Source organism: Drosophila eugracilis, unplaced genomic scaffold (assembly GCF_018153835.1).
Source record: "Drosophila eugracilis isolate 14026-0451.02 unplaced genomic scaffold, ASM1815383v1 contig_2088, whole genome shotgun sequence".
Taxonomy (NCBI): Eukaryota; Metazoa; Arthropoda; class Insecta; order Diptera; family Drosophilidae; genus Drosophila; species Drosophila eugracilis.
In genome coordinates this window covers 5,243,479-5,261,301 of record NW_024572964.1, presented here as the reverse complement: position 1 = coordinate 5,261,301, position 17,823 = coordinate 5,243,479, and the positions used below count along the sequence as shown (strand labels likewise).

The 17,823-nt window shown below is 41.1% G+C and overlaps 5 protein-coding genes across 5 annotated transcripts; 2 read left to right on the top strand and 3 right to left on the bottom strand.

Annotated features, from left to right (window-relative positions):
- The first annotated feature begins 48 nt into the window (after positions 1–48).
- Positions 49–610, top strand: LOC108108010 (protein Asterix). Its single transcript, XM_017215866.1, has 2 exons — positions 49–279; positions 343–610. Exons 1-2 carry the CDS (start codon positions 130–132, stop codon positions 511–513), a joined length of 321 nt encoding a protein of 106 aa, XP_017071355.1. The 5' UTR covers positions 49–129; the 3' UTR covers positions 514–610.
- On the bottom strand, positions 545–1,986 carry LOC108108006 (ubiquitin thioesterase OTU1). Its single transcript, XM_017215860.2, has one exon. It carries the CDS (start codon positions 1,827–1,829, stop codon positions 783–785), a length of 1,047 nt encoding a protein of 348 aa, XP_017071349.1. The 5' UTR covers positions 1,830–1,986; the 3' UTR covers positions 545–782.
- Positions 1,987–2,921: 935 nt separating this feature from the next.
- On the top strand, positions 2,922–3,375 carry LOC108107697. The gene is made up of 2 exons (XM_017215302.2): positions 2,922–3,036; positions 3,106–3,375. Exons 1-2 carry the CDS (start codon positions 3,019–3,021, stop codon positions 3,274–3,276), a joined length of 189 nt encoding a protein of 62 aa, XP_017070791.1. The 5' UTR covers positions 2,922–3,018; the 3' UTR covers positions 3,277–3,375.
- An 850-nt stretch (positions 3,376–4,225) lies between these two features.
- On the bottom strand, positions 4,226–4,874 carry LOC108107678. Its single transcript, XM_017215266.2, has 2 exons — positions 4,740–4,874; positions 4,226–4,583 (listed from the first exon to the last, which is right to left on the bottom strand). Exons 1-2 carry the CDS (start codon positions 4,755–4,757, stop codon positions 4,410–4,412), a joined length of 192 nt encoding a protein of 63 aa, XP_017070755.1. The 5' UTR covers positions 4,758–4,874; the 3' UTR covers positions 4,226–4,409.
- Positions 4,875–6,121: 1,247 nt separating this feature from the next.
- Positions 6,122–7,072, bottom strand: LOC108107517. The gene is made up of 2 exons (XM_017215057.1): positions 7,016–7,072; positions 6,122–6,742 (listed from the first exon to the last, which is right to left on the bottom strand). The coding sequence occupies exons 1-2, from the start codon at positions 7,070–7,072 to the stop codon at positions 6,122–6,124; spliced, it is 678 nt and encodes a 225-aa protein (XP_017070546.1).
- Between the last annotated feature and the right edge of the window lie 10,751 nt (positions 7,073–17,823).

Here is a 17,823-nt window from a genome sequence, read left to right as displayed (position 1 = left end):
CTGGTTTAAAATACCATTCACACAATAAAGACACAAAATTTACTGGCAGTCACATTCCACGCATTCGGCCCTTGCAATCTGACCTGATTTCAGATTAAATTAGTGAAAATTAAATAAAATAAATTAAACATGAACGTGGACCCGCGTCGCAAAGATAAGATTAACCGGTACAAGGCGCCCAAGAACCAAGGGCAAAGTGGCGGTGCCAACGAGGATATGATGCCGGATTACATGAATATACTGGGCATGATTTTCTCAATGTGTGGTCTGATGATGAAGGTATTGTACCAAAAGATTACAACCAAATGACCTGGCAGTTATCATTGTTTATTTTCGAATTAGCTGAAATGGTGTGCCTGGTTTGCACTGTACTGCTCGTGCATCAGTTTCGCCAGTTCCAGGGCCAGCGACGACGCCAAGCAAGTGCTCTCCTCCTTCATGCTGAGTGTCAGCGCTGTGGTGATGTCCTACCTCCAGAATCCGGCTGCCATGACCCCGCCCTGGGCTTCCTAGCATTGAATATAAGTACTGATTCCGAAACCTATTCTAGTGTAGATGAAGGTGTAAACTTTATTGCGTTCCGAAAGGGATTAAAGAGGGATTATATGAATACAGGCGGCTGGGTTCATTAATCAATAACTTATGTAGGCGGTGATGTGGAGGTAGTACAATTTAGCTACTGCAGATGACTCCTCGCACGGCGATTGTGGCTAGGTGGTGAGCAGGTAGTAGGCGAACAGCATGAAAGCCACAATGTAGACGGTGCCGAAGATCAGGACGTATTAAATCTCTCCGAAGCGCTGGTGTCCGGTTTGCTTGGCGTGTTCCTGGGCTTGCACCTGGCCAACCAACCTCACATCGCATTGCATGCAGCGCAGTGTAAACTTGTCTACATTGGTGTATTGGCGGGAGGACTGCGCCTCGTTGGCTAATTGCTCGGCCTGTTGGTAGACGCCTAGTTCCTCCACGGGGAAAATAGTTGCCGGTGCAGCACTCTGCGAGGTCTCCATATACAGTGGATCATAATGGATGCCATCGAAAAGCAGGAAGACACGTAGTCCGAAGTTTTTGTCCTCGCCAAAGCGATTAATTATTGCATTTTGGATATCAACGACATCGATTTCGATGCCATAGTAGTTGGACAGTATGGACACCTCGATGGCGCCACCCCATGAGTCTGCCTTCTGTATCCAAGCGCAGTACTCAGCATTCGACTTGCCGAGCACGGCGTCGTTGTAGCTCTGCGGATCGGCGGCCACCTCTTGGGCAATAATATGGCGCATCATTTCGCTGCCCTCGTTGTCCACCTTGCCATTGAGGACGAAACGGACGCTGGTAAAGAGGCACGAATTGTCTGCCGGCACTACCTTCTTAAGTAGGATACCGTTAAAGTCACCGTTAGGCCCGCTTTCCGTGGGCGCCGCAGGTAAAAGGAGTTCGGACGCTTGGGCAGGAGCGCCTCCGGTTGCCTCCAGGAGCTGTGCCTCCTCCTCGGCTTGCAGACGACGCGCCAGCGCTTCATCATCCGCCATCGTGGAAGCTCCAGGCACAATGGGAGTGGCAGTGGGTGCAGGAGCAGCCTTCTCCTCAACAATCAGTGTTTCGCCGCTGTTAATGCCAACCGTCTTGAGATCGCGCTGCTCCTGCTGCTGCGAAAGGTCCAGTGGCTTAGGGGGATAGCCCACGAGAACGTGTAGCTGGGGTGCTTGGATGGCGGTGGCCTGGACTATTTTCGTTTTCAGTTCCCCCAGCGTCGTATGTTCGTTTAGGTCGTTGACAATGAATTGACCTTTTTTGGACTTGAGCTTGACACTGAATGATCCCGTCATTGTTTTTGCTAAATCTCTTCCTGTAGGTATGTGAGTGGGTATGGACTAACTTTGAATTTGGCTTTGACCGTGATTCACTAACTTATATATTGTCTAATTTGGTTTTCTTTATTCCTATATGTATTTATGTTTTCGTACTTAAAGAACTAGTTCTTATTAAATTCGATTCGATAGGTTCAGACAAGGAACTCCTGTTATCGATAAAAGTTATTTATTTTGAATCAAAAGAATTTGAAATGTAAGTCTTCCAACGGAAGAATAAAACGTAACGGCCAATAAGGAGATACTATATACATTTATGATTTAAAAAATTTATTCTTTTCTTAACAGACTTTTTTTAAATGTATTTTAAAAATATATTGTTTTTAAATTCCGATTTAGTTTGATTTACATTTATGGTGTTCCATGGTGTTGCCAGATGGTCTACTTTGGTTTTATATATTACATGAACAGAAGGGCTTGACATGTTCACAAATCGTAGTTTACATCTCTTTTACACAGTAAAATACAATTATCAGTTGGCAAGGCGAAAAACGTCGGTTTAATTTCAAAGTGCCAAATCTTATTTTGTTTGAGCGGCACTCGTTTTAATGATTTCCACCATCCACATATGCGTGGTAACTATTTTCGGTCGCTTCTGCTACGCCAGCCTATTATGCAGGTGTGAACAAATAACTAATGGCTAAGGCCAATGTCAAGATGCTAATTAATATTTAGCAGGGAATCCGCTCGCAGCTAATGGCCTACTCAAATAGAACCCAGAACCAAGGAAACACCGATTAGCAAAAAGAAGCATTGCCGTACAAACCACAAGTCAACAAATTGACCAAACATTAGGCTTGAAAATCCAACAATGGAACCACAAATATAATTTAGTAGACTTGGCCAAAAAAAGGGGAACCAGCCTTTTGTTATCGGCAATGCTCCACATGCGTGTTGGGCTAAAATCACTTTTAATAGTCCAAGCAAATTGATTTCCCCCTCCCCCACGGACTCGTGAATCACTGAATCTTGAGTTGTTTTAATTTCTATGAAAGACGAGCGGTCTGCCGGCCGAACAAGTCACTCTCAACTGACTGGCATATAAATAGACGGGTCGGCGGGGTCTGGCTATCAGTGCAAGCAGGTCTGTCAACGCGCAGTGCGAATTCATCGATCGATCATACATCTCCAGCCCAACACAGTCAACATGAAGTTCTTGCTCCTGGTGCGTCTCTAAAACCCAATGGATTACCAGCAAGTCCAACATTACTGACTATGGAATACTTATTTTCAGAGTGTGTTCCTTTGCCTGGCCGTGTGCTTCATGCTTACCAGTGCTGCTCCCCGTGAGGAGGCCATTCCCGAGGGCCTTGAGGGTCCTGGCAGCGAGTCCATCAACCCCTCCGATGACCAGTCCTTCCTGCTCAAGCTGAAGCTGCTCAAGAAGCTCTTGTTCCTGGGCTAGACATCATCATTCCCCATACATGGATTTTTAGCTTAACTATGTGTTTAGATTTTTAAGATCAAAAGAAAAAAAAATTAAAAAACGTATTTGGTAACAAAACTTTGATTTTCTCTGAACTAAGGTTGGACCCTCTATGGAATTTGTCATAGAGACTTTTAAAAATGATTTTAGGGGCACATTATATTTATTTACATTACATTTTACTATTAAAAATGAAAATGTAAAATTATTTGGCGAAGAAAATATTTTGCGAGAAATGAATAAAGTTCGTTTCTTCAGTCTTTTCTTTGGGAAACCATTGAAGAAATGCAAAATATTATGTTTTTAGTTTAAAGTTACTTTTAACTGAAAATGTTCTACGATGAAAATTGGGAAATTATTATATAAAAATATAATTTTTTCTTTAAGGAAAATAATTTACAAATTCATTAACGGTTGGTAAAGGAAAAGTTTCAAAACATTAAGTCAAACTGATGGCTGATTGCGGGGTAGTTCTTAAAGCAGCCTATAAGAACTGACTCTATGGACTCATATCATATAGTAGATTGAAACAGAATAAGAACCATATTAGAAATATGTTATTTACTAAAACAAAACCTGTTAGACACAATCTAAAAATATATACCTTTTAATGATTACCAATTAAATAAATCAATGAAAAAACATTGATAAAAAGCATAGCCCATTAATCTCGTAGTTGTATTAGCACACCGTCGGCTTTTTACTAATGTAGGACAGTGATTGGCCAACGTTCGCATTTAAGGAAGATTCCATTCGCTTTTCACACTCTCTCCCCAGAAACGAACCGCAACTGGTTTCCCATTCAGATCTTGGCACACAAAAACTCGACCCGCTGCCAGTCATTAGCTCCTTTTTGGACAAAGATGGAGATTCCATCCAAGTACCGATGACATAAGAAAACCATATTGTATGAAAATTACATTTATTTTAGTTACGATTACGTATACTTTTTTTGTATGTATGTGCTGTGTGCTTCTGTGTGTGTGCTTATGAATTGTCTAAACAAAACGTGTTGAAAAACCGAATACAAAAGACGGAAAGGGGAGGCAAGGCTCCCAATTAGTTGGACTAGAATCTGAACTGCGCTTAATGGACTGGCGGAAAATGGCTTCCTAACCCAGGAGCTTCTTGAGCTTGAGTAGCTTCTTCAGCTTGAAGATGGCCTGAGGATCCTGTGGTCGCTGCACATCATCGAAGGCTGGCTGGTAGATATTGTCTCCGATCAGGGATTCATCTACGGGCACAGCAGACACCAGAGCAATGGCCACAAGGCACACAAAAAGAGTCTGAAAACGGATAATTTCAAATTATAGACTTCGAAGAAATTTCTAGAGCTTAAAGGGGAGATCAAAAAACTCCATATATTCATATTTTTACATTAAATTAAAAGCCACTTTTTTGGTTATATTGAATCCTTAATGTAGTAAAATCCATAAACTCACCAGGGCTAGGTATTTCATGGTTGCTTCTGCTGGGTAGATGATTACACTGATTAATCCAAAAAACGACTGCACCTAGCTCCATCTGCGATCAGGGCTTTTTATAGCCGAACTCTTGGTGACCATCGATGATAATGCCATGTGTAAACTGCAATCTGCAATGGAGAAGAGGACAAATGAACGATACATAAACAAAAGACGACGCATAAATAAGACGGTAAGCGAAAAAGAAGTATTGACATGAAAAAACGTGGTTAAAAGCAGCCTCAAGGGGCGTGGTCTGTTGGGGCAGGTGTTTTTTTGGACAGCTTTTTCAGCGATCGAACCGAAAACCAAAACACCGAAACCAGGCCGCCCTGTTTACTTGGCTTTTTGGTGGCATCTTTTGTTTGCTCCGCTAAGCCACTGAAGAAGTTGATCGCTGATTAAATAATAATCATACTGGGTAAATGAAAACAACGCTTAACTGAAGGTCACCCCAAATGCGGTCAGCAGAGTGATATTTACAAACAAACAAGGAAGTAAATAATATGAAGTTTGTAATAGAAGGAAGTCTAATTACATATTCTTAAAACAAAAAGCCTACTTAAGCTGTATAGTAACCTCAACCATTTCAAGTTCATGATCCACTAAAGCCCCTTTCAAATTGATCAATCAGCGGTCAATTCCATTAAATAAATTATCACTTGAGAATAGGATCCATAAATATTTGACACCTCTAACAGCTGTCAAGCCTAAACATCGGAACACTGTATCAATAAAACAAAAGCTAAACGATGGAACCCATTTAGGGTGGGGCTATAGCATAAAAACCAAACTGAGATCGATACGGAGGCCAAGTTTTAATGCCCAGTCATCGTGGAGTCATCGCGATCTTGCAGCTGGAAACCGGAAACTATTCGCCCTGCTCTATATATGTAAATTTACGAACTTTCGAGAATGCCGCCACAATGTCAACTTAATTCAAAACATTCCAAAGGTTGTACTTTTGAAAAATGTTGTGTGGATCGAATAGCAAAACAAAGTTGAAGATTAGATTAAATGAATATCTTGCCGTCGGCTTGTCTGGCATGGATTTATTTGAAGTTTTTTAAACATTTCCCATGCCCCTGGGTCTTTCAATTAACTTATAAGGGCGTGGCTGTAACATGTGTGAGATGTCTCAATCTTGTTGAATTTATTGTGGGAGATAATAAATTTTATTACGCGCCCGAAACTTACTAAATGAAATATTACAAAAATTTGCAGAGATTGTGAAATCATTGGTGGGTGAAATAGCTATGCAAAGAGAAGAGTGTCTGTGAAAGAAATAGCAAAACAAAAGTTACTTAACTTGTTAATTGAAATTGTTAAACAAAATTGTTATTTAAAAACCGATTTGTTTCTTATATGTAATCAGTGGATGCATCGTAGTTATCTTCGCTTGGCTGCGAAACCTCAGTACTAGAATCTTCCTTTTCCAAATCAGGCTTTTTGGTAGTTTCATCCGTTTCCTCACTACTTTTGAGCTTCGATGGTTCCTGATATCCTGGGGGTGTCTTCATGGCAAACTTAATCCTGCAGGAAACTACTTTTATAACCTCTTCATAGACCTGTATCAGCTCCAAGAGAACCATATATCTGCCATCAGGGATTCGAAAGGGAACCAATTTGGAATCAATGCTGCTATTTTGCACATAGTAAAAACCAGGCACCAAAGGACATGAGACAATGAAAGTCGAAGGCAAAAGGCTTTCTCCAGGAATCTCCTCCACTGTGATATTGCGAAGTGAATCGAGGAGTTTGCAGACTTCCATGTTTCTCAAGCGGATCAAGTCCGTTTGATCGGATCCACCAACTTGATCGGATAGTTTTCTCACAAAACAATGCAAAAGAAGTCGGCCTGGAAAGGGAACTTGGACTGTTACATTAACGTTGATTTCCTCAAAGTTGACTACTTCATGGGTCACGTAGATGTCATCGGGTACAAAGCTTTTGCCATAGAACTCCTCAATTCGTAGTTTGATCTGCTTAAGAATGAGTTATACAAACTATTTTTGGTTTATTTTAACAACTCACAGTGCTGACTTGAATCGCACTATAAAATACCATAAAAATAAAACTTTGCAGAGGCCGCATTACTTAATGTTTCAATGATTGACCAAACCAAATAACTGGGCAATATTCGCTGACATTTGACAACTGGGAAATTGGCCTCATTACGCAGCTGTTTAGTCAGGCCACGTTAACTGGACTAATGACTTTGTTTCAACTCGATTCTTATCGATCAATGCCCTAACAGTGATTGCATACACTATGAGCCAACAGGGCGTATGCTTAATGTAGGTGTTCACCATGTTTACATGGCGTATACATAATGAACAAATTCACAGTGATAAATATTTTCAGACAAATCAACTTGTGATGAGTTTTATTTGCAAAATGAGTTGGTAATGTACACGACTCTAACTTGGCTAACTTAACGACGCATTTATTAAGACGATAACTATGGAGCCGGGACCTAGTTGCGAATTCAACGGTCGTCAGTAGTGGCCAACTGATGAACTTGAACCAGAAAAAAGCGCGTGAACAAAAAAAAAACATTGGTAAAAACAGCAAAAGTTTACCATGTAAACGGACATAAATTGTGCCGCCGGAAAGCAAAGGCGAACAAAAGTCTCGGATAAATCATCCCAAGCAAAATATATGTATGCCAGTGGACCATAAATTTGAGCATTTTTATTGCAATTTGCTTGTTTGTACCAAAAACAAGTGCAAACAAGCCCCAGCAACAACAATGCCGGCAAACAAATGCTGCCTTAAGCCGCAAACTACAGTGAAAGTGACGTAATGCGATGGTAGTCGCTACCAGCAACAACAACATTGGGCTAAAAAAATATGTATAAAAAACCATTAAACATCGACAACAAAGTATAGAGAAAAGCAAGTGAGTAAACGGGCAGAGAAAAAAATGTCAATGTCTTTTACAACGTAGCTGAGGATGAAGAAGAAGCAGCAATTGCAGCTGAAGCTGACCAAAGGGTCAGGGGGTGGTGGTAAATGGGTGGCTTAAGGGGTGTGGGCACTATGCAAAGGGGCAAAAAGCAACAGCATGCATTGCGAAAAAAAGTGTACTTTGTTAGCATATGTGTGACCTTTTGTAATGGGCTTGGCACGTGTTCCGACTATCGAAAAGAAAGGCAGGTGACTTAAAAAGAAAACTGAAGTGGAGAGGTGAGGTGAGAAAAAGACATTTTTTAGGGCGATGAATACAAATTTTATAGGTCAGGAATAAAAAATAGTTCATAAAGCGATCCAACCAATATAAATGTGCTTTTAGATCTAATATAAAATATTATTTCTATTATTCTTTCTACCTTCTAAGTTTCTGATTAAAAATTTAAAAATTTTAAGTTAACATATATTTTCATTATTTTACGCTTTCTATATTAATTCACGACTCACGCTATCATCTCTAGCCCATAGCCGCCATTCAGATGCATCGGATGTCGGCTTACATTTTATTTGCTTCTCTGCTTTGTCTTTTTCCTTGCTCTTCCTCTACTTTATTCGTATACTTTATGCGTTCAGCGTTTATTTTTTATCGTCTGAAACTTACAATTCAATGTCATGCCTTTGGCATTGTTGCTGCTTCTTTGATATTGCCAAAATGAGGCAAAAAGAAGAAGCTGTACGAGAAGATCAGCAAGATCGTTTTGCTGCAGAACCGGTTAGCGGTGCGACCACTCCTCATCGATATATCCCCACTTCACCCAAACAAACTGCAGGCAATGCAGCCTCAGTGTAAAATTAAGTGTGTAACGCGACCTTGAGACTCCAACTTCAACATCAACCGAAAACCACAACTGCAATTGCTGGTCATCTTGGCTATGCCACTGCCATTCATGTATTATTTATGTATGCATGTGGGGCCCATCGAGTTTTATGAACTTAACCGACCGATAATAATTGTTATTGAGCTCCCATACATAATGATTTGATGGCAAGGGGTGGGCTGATATCATTAACAGTCTAGGCCAGATCCATCTAGATATCTCTGTAAACGGTGGGCGGGCCGGTGAAGTCTGGAGTTTCCGCTTTTATCACTGGTTGGTTGGGAAAGATATTACGAGACTATGTGATATCAGCTCCACCTTTTTTGGTTAATTTATTGTTTATGTCTAGAACAAGATTTCTTTGCCTGTTGAAGATTATCTAGAGCCAAAGTTAAGTATTCAGAAACTAAAGATTATTATATTATTTAAAGGTAATTAAATAATTTTCCTTGACTAACCCTAACAACTTAAGATAAAAATATCTCATAAAGACCTCCTCTTGCCCAATCAATAATATAACTATTGCTAGCATAAGACTGCTAACTTTTAAAAATAGTGTGAATAATCATCATTTAAATACGGCGGAGGTTAGGTTCATTGTTTATTGACTAGAGGTAAACGATTTCCACACTTAGCGAGGGTTGCTAAAGGCGTTCTTGTAATATCAAATGAAAAATTTATAATTATTACCACTTGGTGTTGAACCTTCTTTACTTAAGAAATACTTTGATTTCATGAATTGTAAATTCAAAATAATAATATTTGAAAACTTAACTACCATAAACCCAATACTCAACCCACGATAATTGCGAATCTGGGTTTATTTCCCCATCAAACACTTGGTAATGGAATTTTTCTTGTTTTCACACATGTTAAAGAGCATTTGGCCAATTGATTCCCGAGATCAATGCTAAGAGTTGTAATTAAAGGCGAAATAGCACCGAGCTACGTAAATTCGTATACATTTTTATCGCACTTTTGTTCTTTTGTTTTGTTGATTTAGCACTTGAGATTCTTGTTTTTACGGCAGGCCCACCCATTCCGGCGATATCAAGAGGTATACCAAATATATAGTGGCAAAGTGTATCCATAGATAAAATGCAAATTCCCATTAATTGAATGCCAAACAAAAGCGCAGTGGCAGCCGCAACATTGAGAGGGGGTCTTTCCTTTTTGGTTATTTTTTGGGTGTTTTGAAAAATCAATTAGCAGTATAAAATGCTTTTTCGGTTTTAAAGCCGTACCTGGGTTTAGTTTTTGTAATACTCTTTCTCCTTTACTCTTCTTCATTTTGTTAAAAGAGAGCAAATCCCAGAAGCACCCATCCTCCTACCCGCCATCTAACGGAAAAACTAGAGAGAGAGAGGAAAAGCAGTGGAAAAACCGCAGCTGCTGCTTTAAATTTATGCCAACGCGGCATTAGAAGCATGGCTTGCGGTTAAATGGGCAGTGTGGGTGGTTCAACCGCCTCAACCCTCTGGAAAATGGCGAAAATGGCAAAGGGGGGTTATTTCAGCCATATTGGCTAGGTATTGGTAACATGTATGTGTGTGTGTGCCTGTGGGTGTAGCAAACTGCAAGAAATCAAGGCTTTAGTTGCGGCGGTCGCAACGAAAAATGGCGGAGCGCTTTATGAATATTTATAACACAATGGAGCATGAAAAAGTTCGTTTGTAGGTGTAGGGGAATGTTGCGGGGGATAAACTTGGTATGGGCGGTATGGATACATGTGGGCAAGGAGTTGCTAGTCAGGTTCAAGCGTCTGTTATCGATATCAATGCCCGATTCACAGGGACGAGGTTAACTGTAGGATCAACTTATATAAAACCCAAAAATTAGAGAGAAAGTTAAGTTAAGAAATAATTCAAAGGATTAATTCATAAAATAAATTAGTATCTACCAGAAACGAAAATACAAATTAGAATCCTACCAATTTCCTTCATAATGATTAACCCAATTTACCCTTACACGCTCCTGTTTTCCCATCTAAAATCCTACGAAAAATCTCCCCAACTTACAATGCAAATGGAAATGCCAGAAGCAGCAGAAGAAGTTACCCCACTTCCAATTCTACTTCCTGTGCATTCGTCCTCGCATTTAGATTGGCAATAAATTAATACTTGAACATGGAAAGTTGTGCCATTAGAGGGGCGAATCGAGTGACACACATTTGGAAAATATTTAATTTGGCAAAAATGCCAATCGAACTGAGCATACTACACCGAAAATCCCTGAAACCAGTTCAAATCCTTTTGGCATTTCCATATCAACTGCATATTGCGCATACGCAGTGTGGGCGGTGGCATTAATTCAAAGCTCATTGAAAGGAAATTTACAGCAAAAGTTTAAATTAAAAATTTTTGCAAAAATTTGGCAAAAAATAGAAATATGATTGGTAAACCAAAACCAATTCAAATATTGATTGGGTGCGTGCTATAAAGGCGGGGCGACAGACCTAGGGGGAATCCCCCGACTGAGAGCACGTGCTGGCGCCATCTAGCGGTAGCTGCATGCAAATTGCCAAATCAGTGCGTGACTTGTAAAATTTCAACAAAGGCTGCCTGCGAACAAAAACTACAAATGCAAACTGTTAGTTATGACAAAGCAAACTTAACTAGCGGTTATTTAGTTTCGGTTTTTTTTTTCTTTGGAAAATTTTTAACTGGCACGCACGTGTAACGCCCCACAATAAAGTATGTGGGTAAGAAAAAAATTCAAAAAAAAAAAAAAAAATAGGTGGCCCAATCTTTAAGCGCTGGTCAATTACTGAGTTTACAGAATGACCCGGCTAATGGTCAGCTCATTCATGTCTCGTTTAATGGCCCTCCAGCTCTAGCTCCCAGCTCCAGCTCTTTTCTTCGCTTTACTACCCCTTTTTTGCCGCCAATTTGAACAGCAACTGTCAAAGTCAAAGACTAACAAGAGACCATATAGTGTGTCCATTCATGACAGCCCCTCCGCTTGCTCTCTTTCTATCCATATTTTACATCGCTCGACTGCCCCTGGGAAACGTTTGCCATTTTGTGTATATATCTTCTCCATTTGGATGCCTTTTAAATGATATTTTCCATTGGCATTCGGTAAACATCTTTGCAGCAAGAGTCAAACTTGTACATCTCGTATACGTATCTTCAATTTATATATTTCAAGTGCAGAAAGTGGAGCAAACTAACATTCCCATCGATTCCCTTTGGTGCGGGTGTCAAAAGTTTTTTGGTCAGCTCATACAGTTTATTGGTTTGTTTGCCTGGACTGGTCAGAAAAATCGAGGCGTTGGGTGGAGCATTACCAATGAACTTAATCGATTCGGACACTTTACAACATGTTTATCATAAGTATTTGCCAAAAGAAACATTTTATCAATTGCTCGAAAGGCAAACAAAAAAAAATGAAGGCAATAACTTTAAGTAGAAGATAAGAAAAGTGGTAAAACGATGTGAGTGAAAATAAGAACAGCTTAATGATATTTATATAATGATTTATTTATTGAGAAAACAAAGATGATATAATGCTTTTAAGTGATTGTCGTTTAAATTTTTTCACATTTAGGTAACAATTTGAGGTTAAGCATAGGAAAAAATGCTTCTCTAATAAACTTGTTTTCAAGCTGTAAGTTGTGAAGAGCTCTAAGCAATATCCTCATTTTCTGCTCTAGTTTCCTTAAACTTTCCGGATGTTTCATCTCATTTCATCTCCCCCCAGCTGCACATCGTAGCATTTAAAATTTATGTCAAATTAGCGAGCGCCTCAATGACAAATGCGCGGGCAATAGAAAAGGCCGCGAAGAATGCAATTTTTACAAGCCAGACCAGAGTGGAGCAAACCAACTTCCTTCCTGGAAACCACTTCAGAGCCACCAAACCTCCCTCATCCTTCTCCCCAAGCTGCATCATCCACCCACAACCCAGTGACTTGCCGCAGGGCAACGGAAATTAGTTCAACGGCACTCACAACGGCGGCAGTTAAACGTCGTCTAAGACTGGAATGCAAGGATCTGTTAGAGATGGCTAGAGATGATATCAAATAATTATGGAATATAGTTTAGACGAATATAAATCTTCCTTTTATTTCAGATATATGAAAAGACTCTTATGAAATGGTTTTTTGATCATCTCAAATACTGTAAAATCCATTTCCGTGTATTTAATCGTTTTTGGCATCCCTAGGAACTATCTGGTATTCCCCATACCCTTCTCTAAACTGCAGACACTTGTTTTTTATAGCTGCAAGGGGATGGTGTGGGTGGCACGCGGACATTTGAAGATGATGTAGTGCGGACATAAACATAAATAATGGCAATGCGCAGTTATTACTTTTCTTGGTCTTGGTCTTGGTCCTGCTTTTTTTCTCGTCCTTGGGCTGTGATGCTTACATAAAAATTAAATGTAAGTAGAGTGAGGCGAAGGAAATTGCAGGCCCCATCTTCTCGGCTGGAGTTTGCTGCTCATTGGTCTTGCCTTTTTTAATTGCATTCTGACTGCCGCATCAAATGGCAACCGCTGTCCTAATGGGTTAATTGGGCTTAAGGCAAGGGATCCTCCGGCTGGCTCTGCCTCCTCCTGGCATGGACCTGGTGATTTATCTGTGCTGGCAAATTGACAAACGATTCGCGCTTAATGGAAAAGTTACTCATACGCCATGGATTACAGCATACAGCGGCGCATTATTAATATTCATTTCAGTGCGCATAATTTGCACATACATCAGAAGAGCGAGCGTACCAGGATATGGGAGCAATAAAAGAAAGAAATTGCCATGATTTGGCAAAAGTTGCCTACGATCTTTTTCGGACAGAGCGAGTGAGAGAAAGAGAGAAGAGAATGCAGATTGCATGTCCTGGCAACAGGATGCATACGCCCCAGTCATGCATTAACAACAACCCCATCTCCAGCAAACAATCCCAGCCAAAAACATAAACAATAAACAGAGCTGAAAGGACCCACTGGTGGAAAGGGCAACAGAAGGGGTAACGCACTGCGCTAATGCACCAAAAACTGCATCCACTACTCTCGGCACTACCCTGCCCTGCCTTTCCTGCCACTCCTCCAGTTACTTAACAATATTTCTCATTGTTGTTGAGACGTTGCAGGTGTTTGCTGAAGCATATCAAAAATATATATACGGCTATTGCTGCGACTACGACGACGACTTAAGCCAGGGCCAAAAGATGTTGGCTGGATGGGTTTTTGGTTGAGCCAAGGCAACTGGCTCTTTGGTAGAGTAGAAGATGCGAAAGTCAAGAACCAGTTCAGAGGTGGAGATTCATTTGATGATTAACTATTGCTTAGTTAAGTGTTGGCTATATCTTTGGGTCTTGAAACAGAAGTCGTAGAATATCTTTTTAACCAGATTACTATTTCCTGAAAAAACATAAATTATCAAAAATACCTTACAGATTATTCATTAGACAATAAAATATATTAAAATTAAAATCTCTTCGTATTTTACAACATTTAAAGTTAAATTTATGATCTAGTTCCATTTGCGAACTGAACAAAGCCTAAAAGTGGGCAACTCTTGTGGCATTTGCCATATGCGGCAGAAGAAAGGCCGTCTGCTGCACTCGCTCTGCTTTCTTCGCCTTTCTCCTCGTCTCCGCTTGGCTGCCTTACCTTAATTATGAGTTACTTTTGTGCAGGCATTTTCTTAGTTGCTCTTACCACCACACCCACCATACACATCCCACCCACTTTTGTCCCGTGTGCGTTGTTTACTTTTTTGTGCAGTTTAAATCAACTGAGGTGAGGCGGAGAGGACCTTCAGCTGGGTGCAGAAGGATCAAAGGCAGCAGGAGCAGGAGCAGGAGCAGAGAGGCAATTGCTTGGGCTTGTGTTTGCCTTTGGGCCACAATGCTGCTTAAGGGGGAAGAGGGGAACATCTGGGGGGATTCTTCTACAACAAAGCAGACGAAAGTCGCTGGCGGCATTTGCCGCATTTGCTGCAACAGAAACAGCAGGTGCAGGCAGCGAAGTAGGTGGTTCTGGTGGATGGAGGAACCCAGTCTGCGGTTGGGTCATTTTGGAAGGAGAAGAGACCGGGTGTCAGCTGCTTATGCTGTGTAATTCCGCGTAAAATGCACAAAGGGACAACCCGTTAACGGCCCCCCGAGCCGCCCAGCTGACTGCCTTGAACCGCAGCTTTTCCACCTGCATGACACCTGCCATTGTTCATAAAAACTAGACAATAGAGACAGCCACAAGATGGTGCCGGGGTCACAAGGAGCACAATCTGGAGAAAGCACAATGTGTAGGCCCACCAACTAACCGAAATCCATAAAACATTTAAATGGATTCCATTCAGAAGGAGCAGCTCGACCTCAAAATGATTTATTTTAGCAGCCAAAAATTAAACTAAAAGTGTCATTATAGCAGAGGCAAACAAAAGTGACCTACTTAGAAACAAAGAAACAGCAGTTGTTGGTTGTGAAAAACCTCAAGTAAAGGCTTAAATAAATTCCAAAAATTTAAGACAAACAGAATTAGGAATGCATCAAGAAAGTTATTATTAAAATTAAACAATAAAAATAAGAAAATAAATAAAATACATAAATAAATAAATATACAAAATTCACATTTGTTTAAGCAAACTCTTTTGTATTTATTTAAGCCTTAACATTCATAGTATTAAACGAATTTAAGTCATAGTTGTATCTATTTTTATTTTTTCCCTTACAAAACTAAACCTTAAAGTGCCTTTCAAATACATTTAGTAAGTGTAATAAATTACTTTAAAGTGCCTGTTCATAGCTGCAATAATAAAATTGAAAGTGCATATGGCAACAAGTATTTTTGCCAAACTTATGTTTTGAATTAATTAAAATGTGCCAAACCAAATAGGTAAAGTGAAAACTATAAACGTTCTGTGCAGTGCACATACTTTATATACTTTCGCCCGCAAACTGGCAACAATTTCCCATGCAAATAACTCACTTTTAGTTAATTTCCAATTTCCTTTGGAAGTGTTCTAAATTCGATTTAGTTTTATGTGCTAACCAAGTGGGGGAGGTGGCTGCAGGATGGTGGGGAAAGGGCATTCTGGTGGTGCAACTTCATCGTTGGCTGACCGGAAATGCAACAGGAAATCAGTGTGCAAGGGGCAGTAAATGCTGTTGCCACGCCCCCCCGTCACCCCATGCCCAAACGCCATCCCACATGCAGCACGTTTTCACATTGCACATTTTGCGTTGAATAAACTTTGCTGGCAGTTGCTGCGAAAAACGGAGAAAAAGCAGAACGTAAAGAGAAGCGAACAAAGTCAAAATAAGTCAAGCTGGGAATATTTGCCATGCCTCAGCCGCCTTCTTCCATTTTCCTTCGTGAAAAGCTGAGTACAGGACCAACTCCGGAGGCCATTTTGTTATTACAGTTGCTGCAATTTCAGCGTCGACGTTTTGCTGCTTTAGCAACAATTACAACGGTCGGCCCAAAAGAAAGCCAACAACTGTGGAACGTGGCCCAAAGAGAAGGACAACGGAAAAATACCGGGCAAGAAAAATAGAAGCACCCTGTTGCACGTCTTCATTTTTTTTGTGTGTAGTTTAAAAACGAGTGTGAGGGAGGAAAATCAGGAAAAGCTGGTGAAAAAAGTTGGGGTGGGGTCGACTTGCCGCCACTCAAGTGAAGCAACAGTCCGCAATCACAACATGCCAGTACACCCACGCCAGAACTCGACACACAAACTTGCACTGAGAAAAAAACTTTACCATAAGCTGAAAATATGAAATGAGGTCTTCTTTGAGGGTATTTTCTGTTAATTAAGATTTTGCTCAGTGTTTGGCTGGCACACACATTCGAGTTACCCACACACACGGACGCACTTCACCCACATTTGTCTTCCGGCCATGACAGCGTCAGTAAATTGAAAATGGCGACCAAATGCACAGCGAAAGCGAGCGGCAAAGTTTACGACTACTGAACACCCCCCCTTTTGACCCCCTCCCTGTCACTCTTCTTTTGGACTGGGAATATCAACAAGGCAACCTTCAGACGGTTAACAGTTTTCCAATTCCCGCTGCACGATGCATCTCATTGCTGGCCAAGAGCGATGCGATGCCAAGCAGATGCAGAAGCAGATACATTTGGATGCGATGCGAAAGGAGCCAGGCGGAAAAGCAGCGCCCTGGAGCATAAGGCTGCGCAGCGTGTCCACCATTGAGCTCTATGGTAAGCAGCCAGCGGTGGGCAGTTTCTAACATATCAATAAACAAAATGAAAACGAAACAATATAGTGGTAAGCTAAAATCCCATCAAAAACATACATTATATTTCCATTGTTGGTATAGCACCGAAGAATATATATTTCCAAAATGCCATCTCTAACACCTCTCCATTTTGCCCTAATGTTTGCTTTGCGTGTCCCAGAGCTGGTGCTGCTGTTCTGCTGTTGCTGCCACTTCAGTTTCGGTTGCTGGTTAATTGTATGCGACTGCTGCAACTCATGGCTGCCAACATGCGGCAATTGACATTGATCAGCGCTGACCTTAACGGAGTGAGGAGCCCAGACAGCCACCCCACTGGTCACTTAATGCGCTTAAAGCGAGACACAATGAGAGTGACAGGGTCCGGGAATCCCCTCATCATTATGCAGATGGATACACGGAATTGTCCCTCAAGGCATGCAAATGGAATGTGAAAAGTGCGCCTACGACAAAAGTCTACAGGGGGATGGTATGATAATGAGTAGTTTCCACCAATTCCCCCCACTTCCATGCGGCCTGGAGTAATTGCGGAAAATGAATTAAAGGCAATTTGCGGTGGAGTAGGACAAGGTGGTGGAAGAAGATTCTGGTAAGGGGAAGAGATGGGCGAACAGCAACAAAATGCCAAGTGAAAGCAAACAACGTAAGCTGTTGCTGCATAGGCGGATGGAGAAGGAGGCTTGGAGTCCTGATGGAGCAATGTTGCAGGAAGCTGGCAAGCAACAGCAACACCACCAGCAATAGCAGCAACATCGTCCGGAAACAGGATGAGATCCAAGGAGCAACAGCAGAGGCAGCAATCGTAACATGTAAATGGAAAAGGCACACACGTGTATCTCTCCCTGTGTGTGTGTGTGTGTGTGTTGAAATTGCATTTAAAAAGCTAAAAGAAAAGCGGATGCAACAATTTGCCATTGTGAAACTGTCAAGGTGCTCCGCCCCTACCCCGGATTTTCCACCTGCTACACCATTCATCCCGCCCCCTATTCACCACCTGTCTGCGTCTGTCTTCATGACTTTCCCCAGGCAATTTAAGCGAATTTCGAAGTCACTCGAGGAGCAGAAACCTAATGGG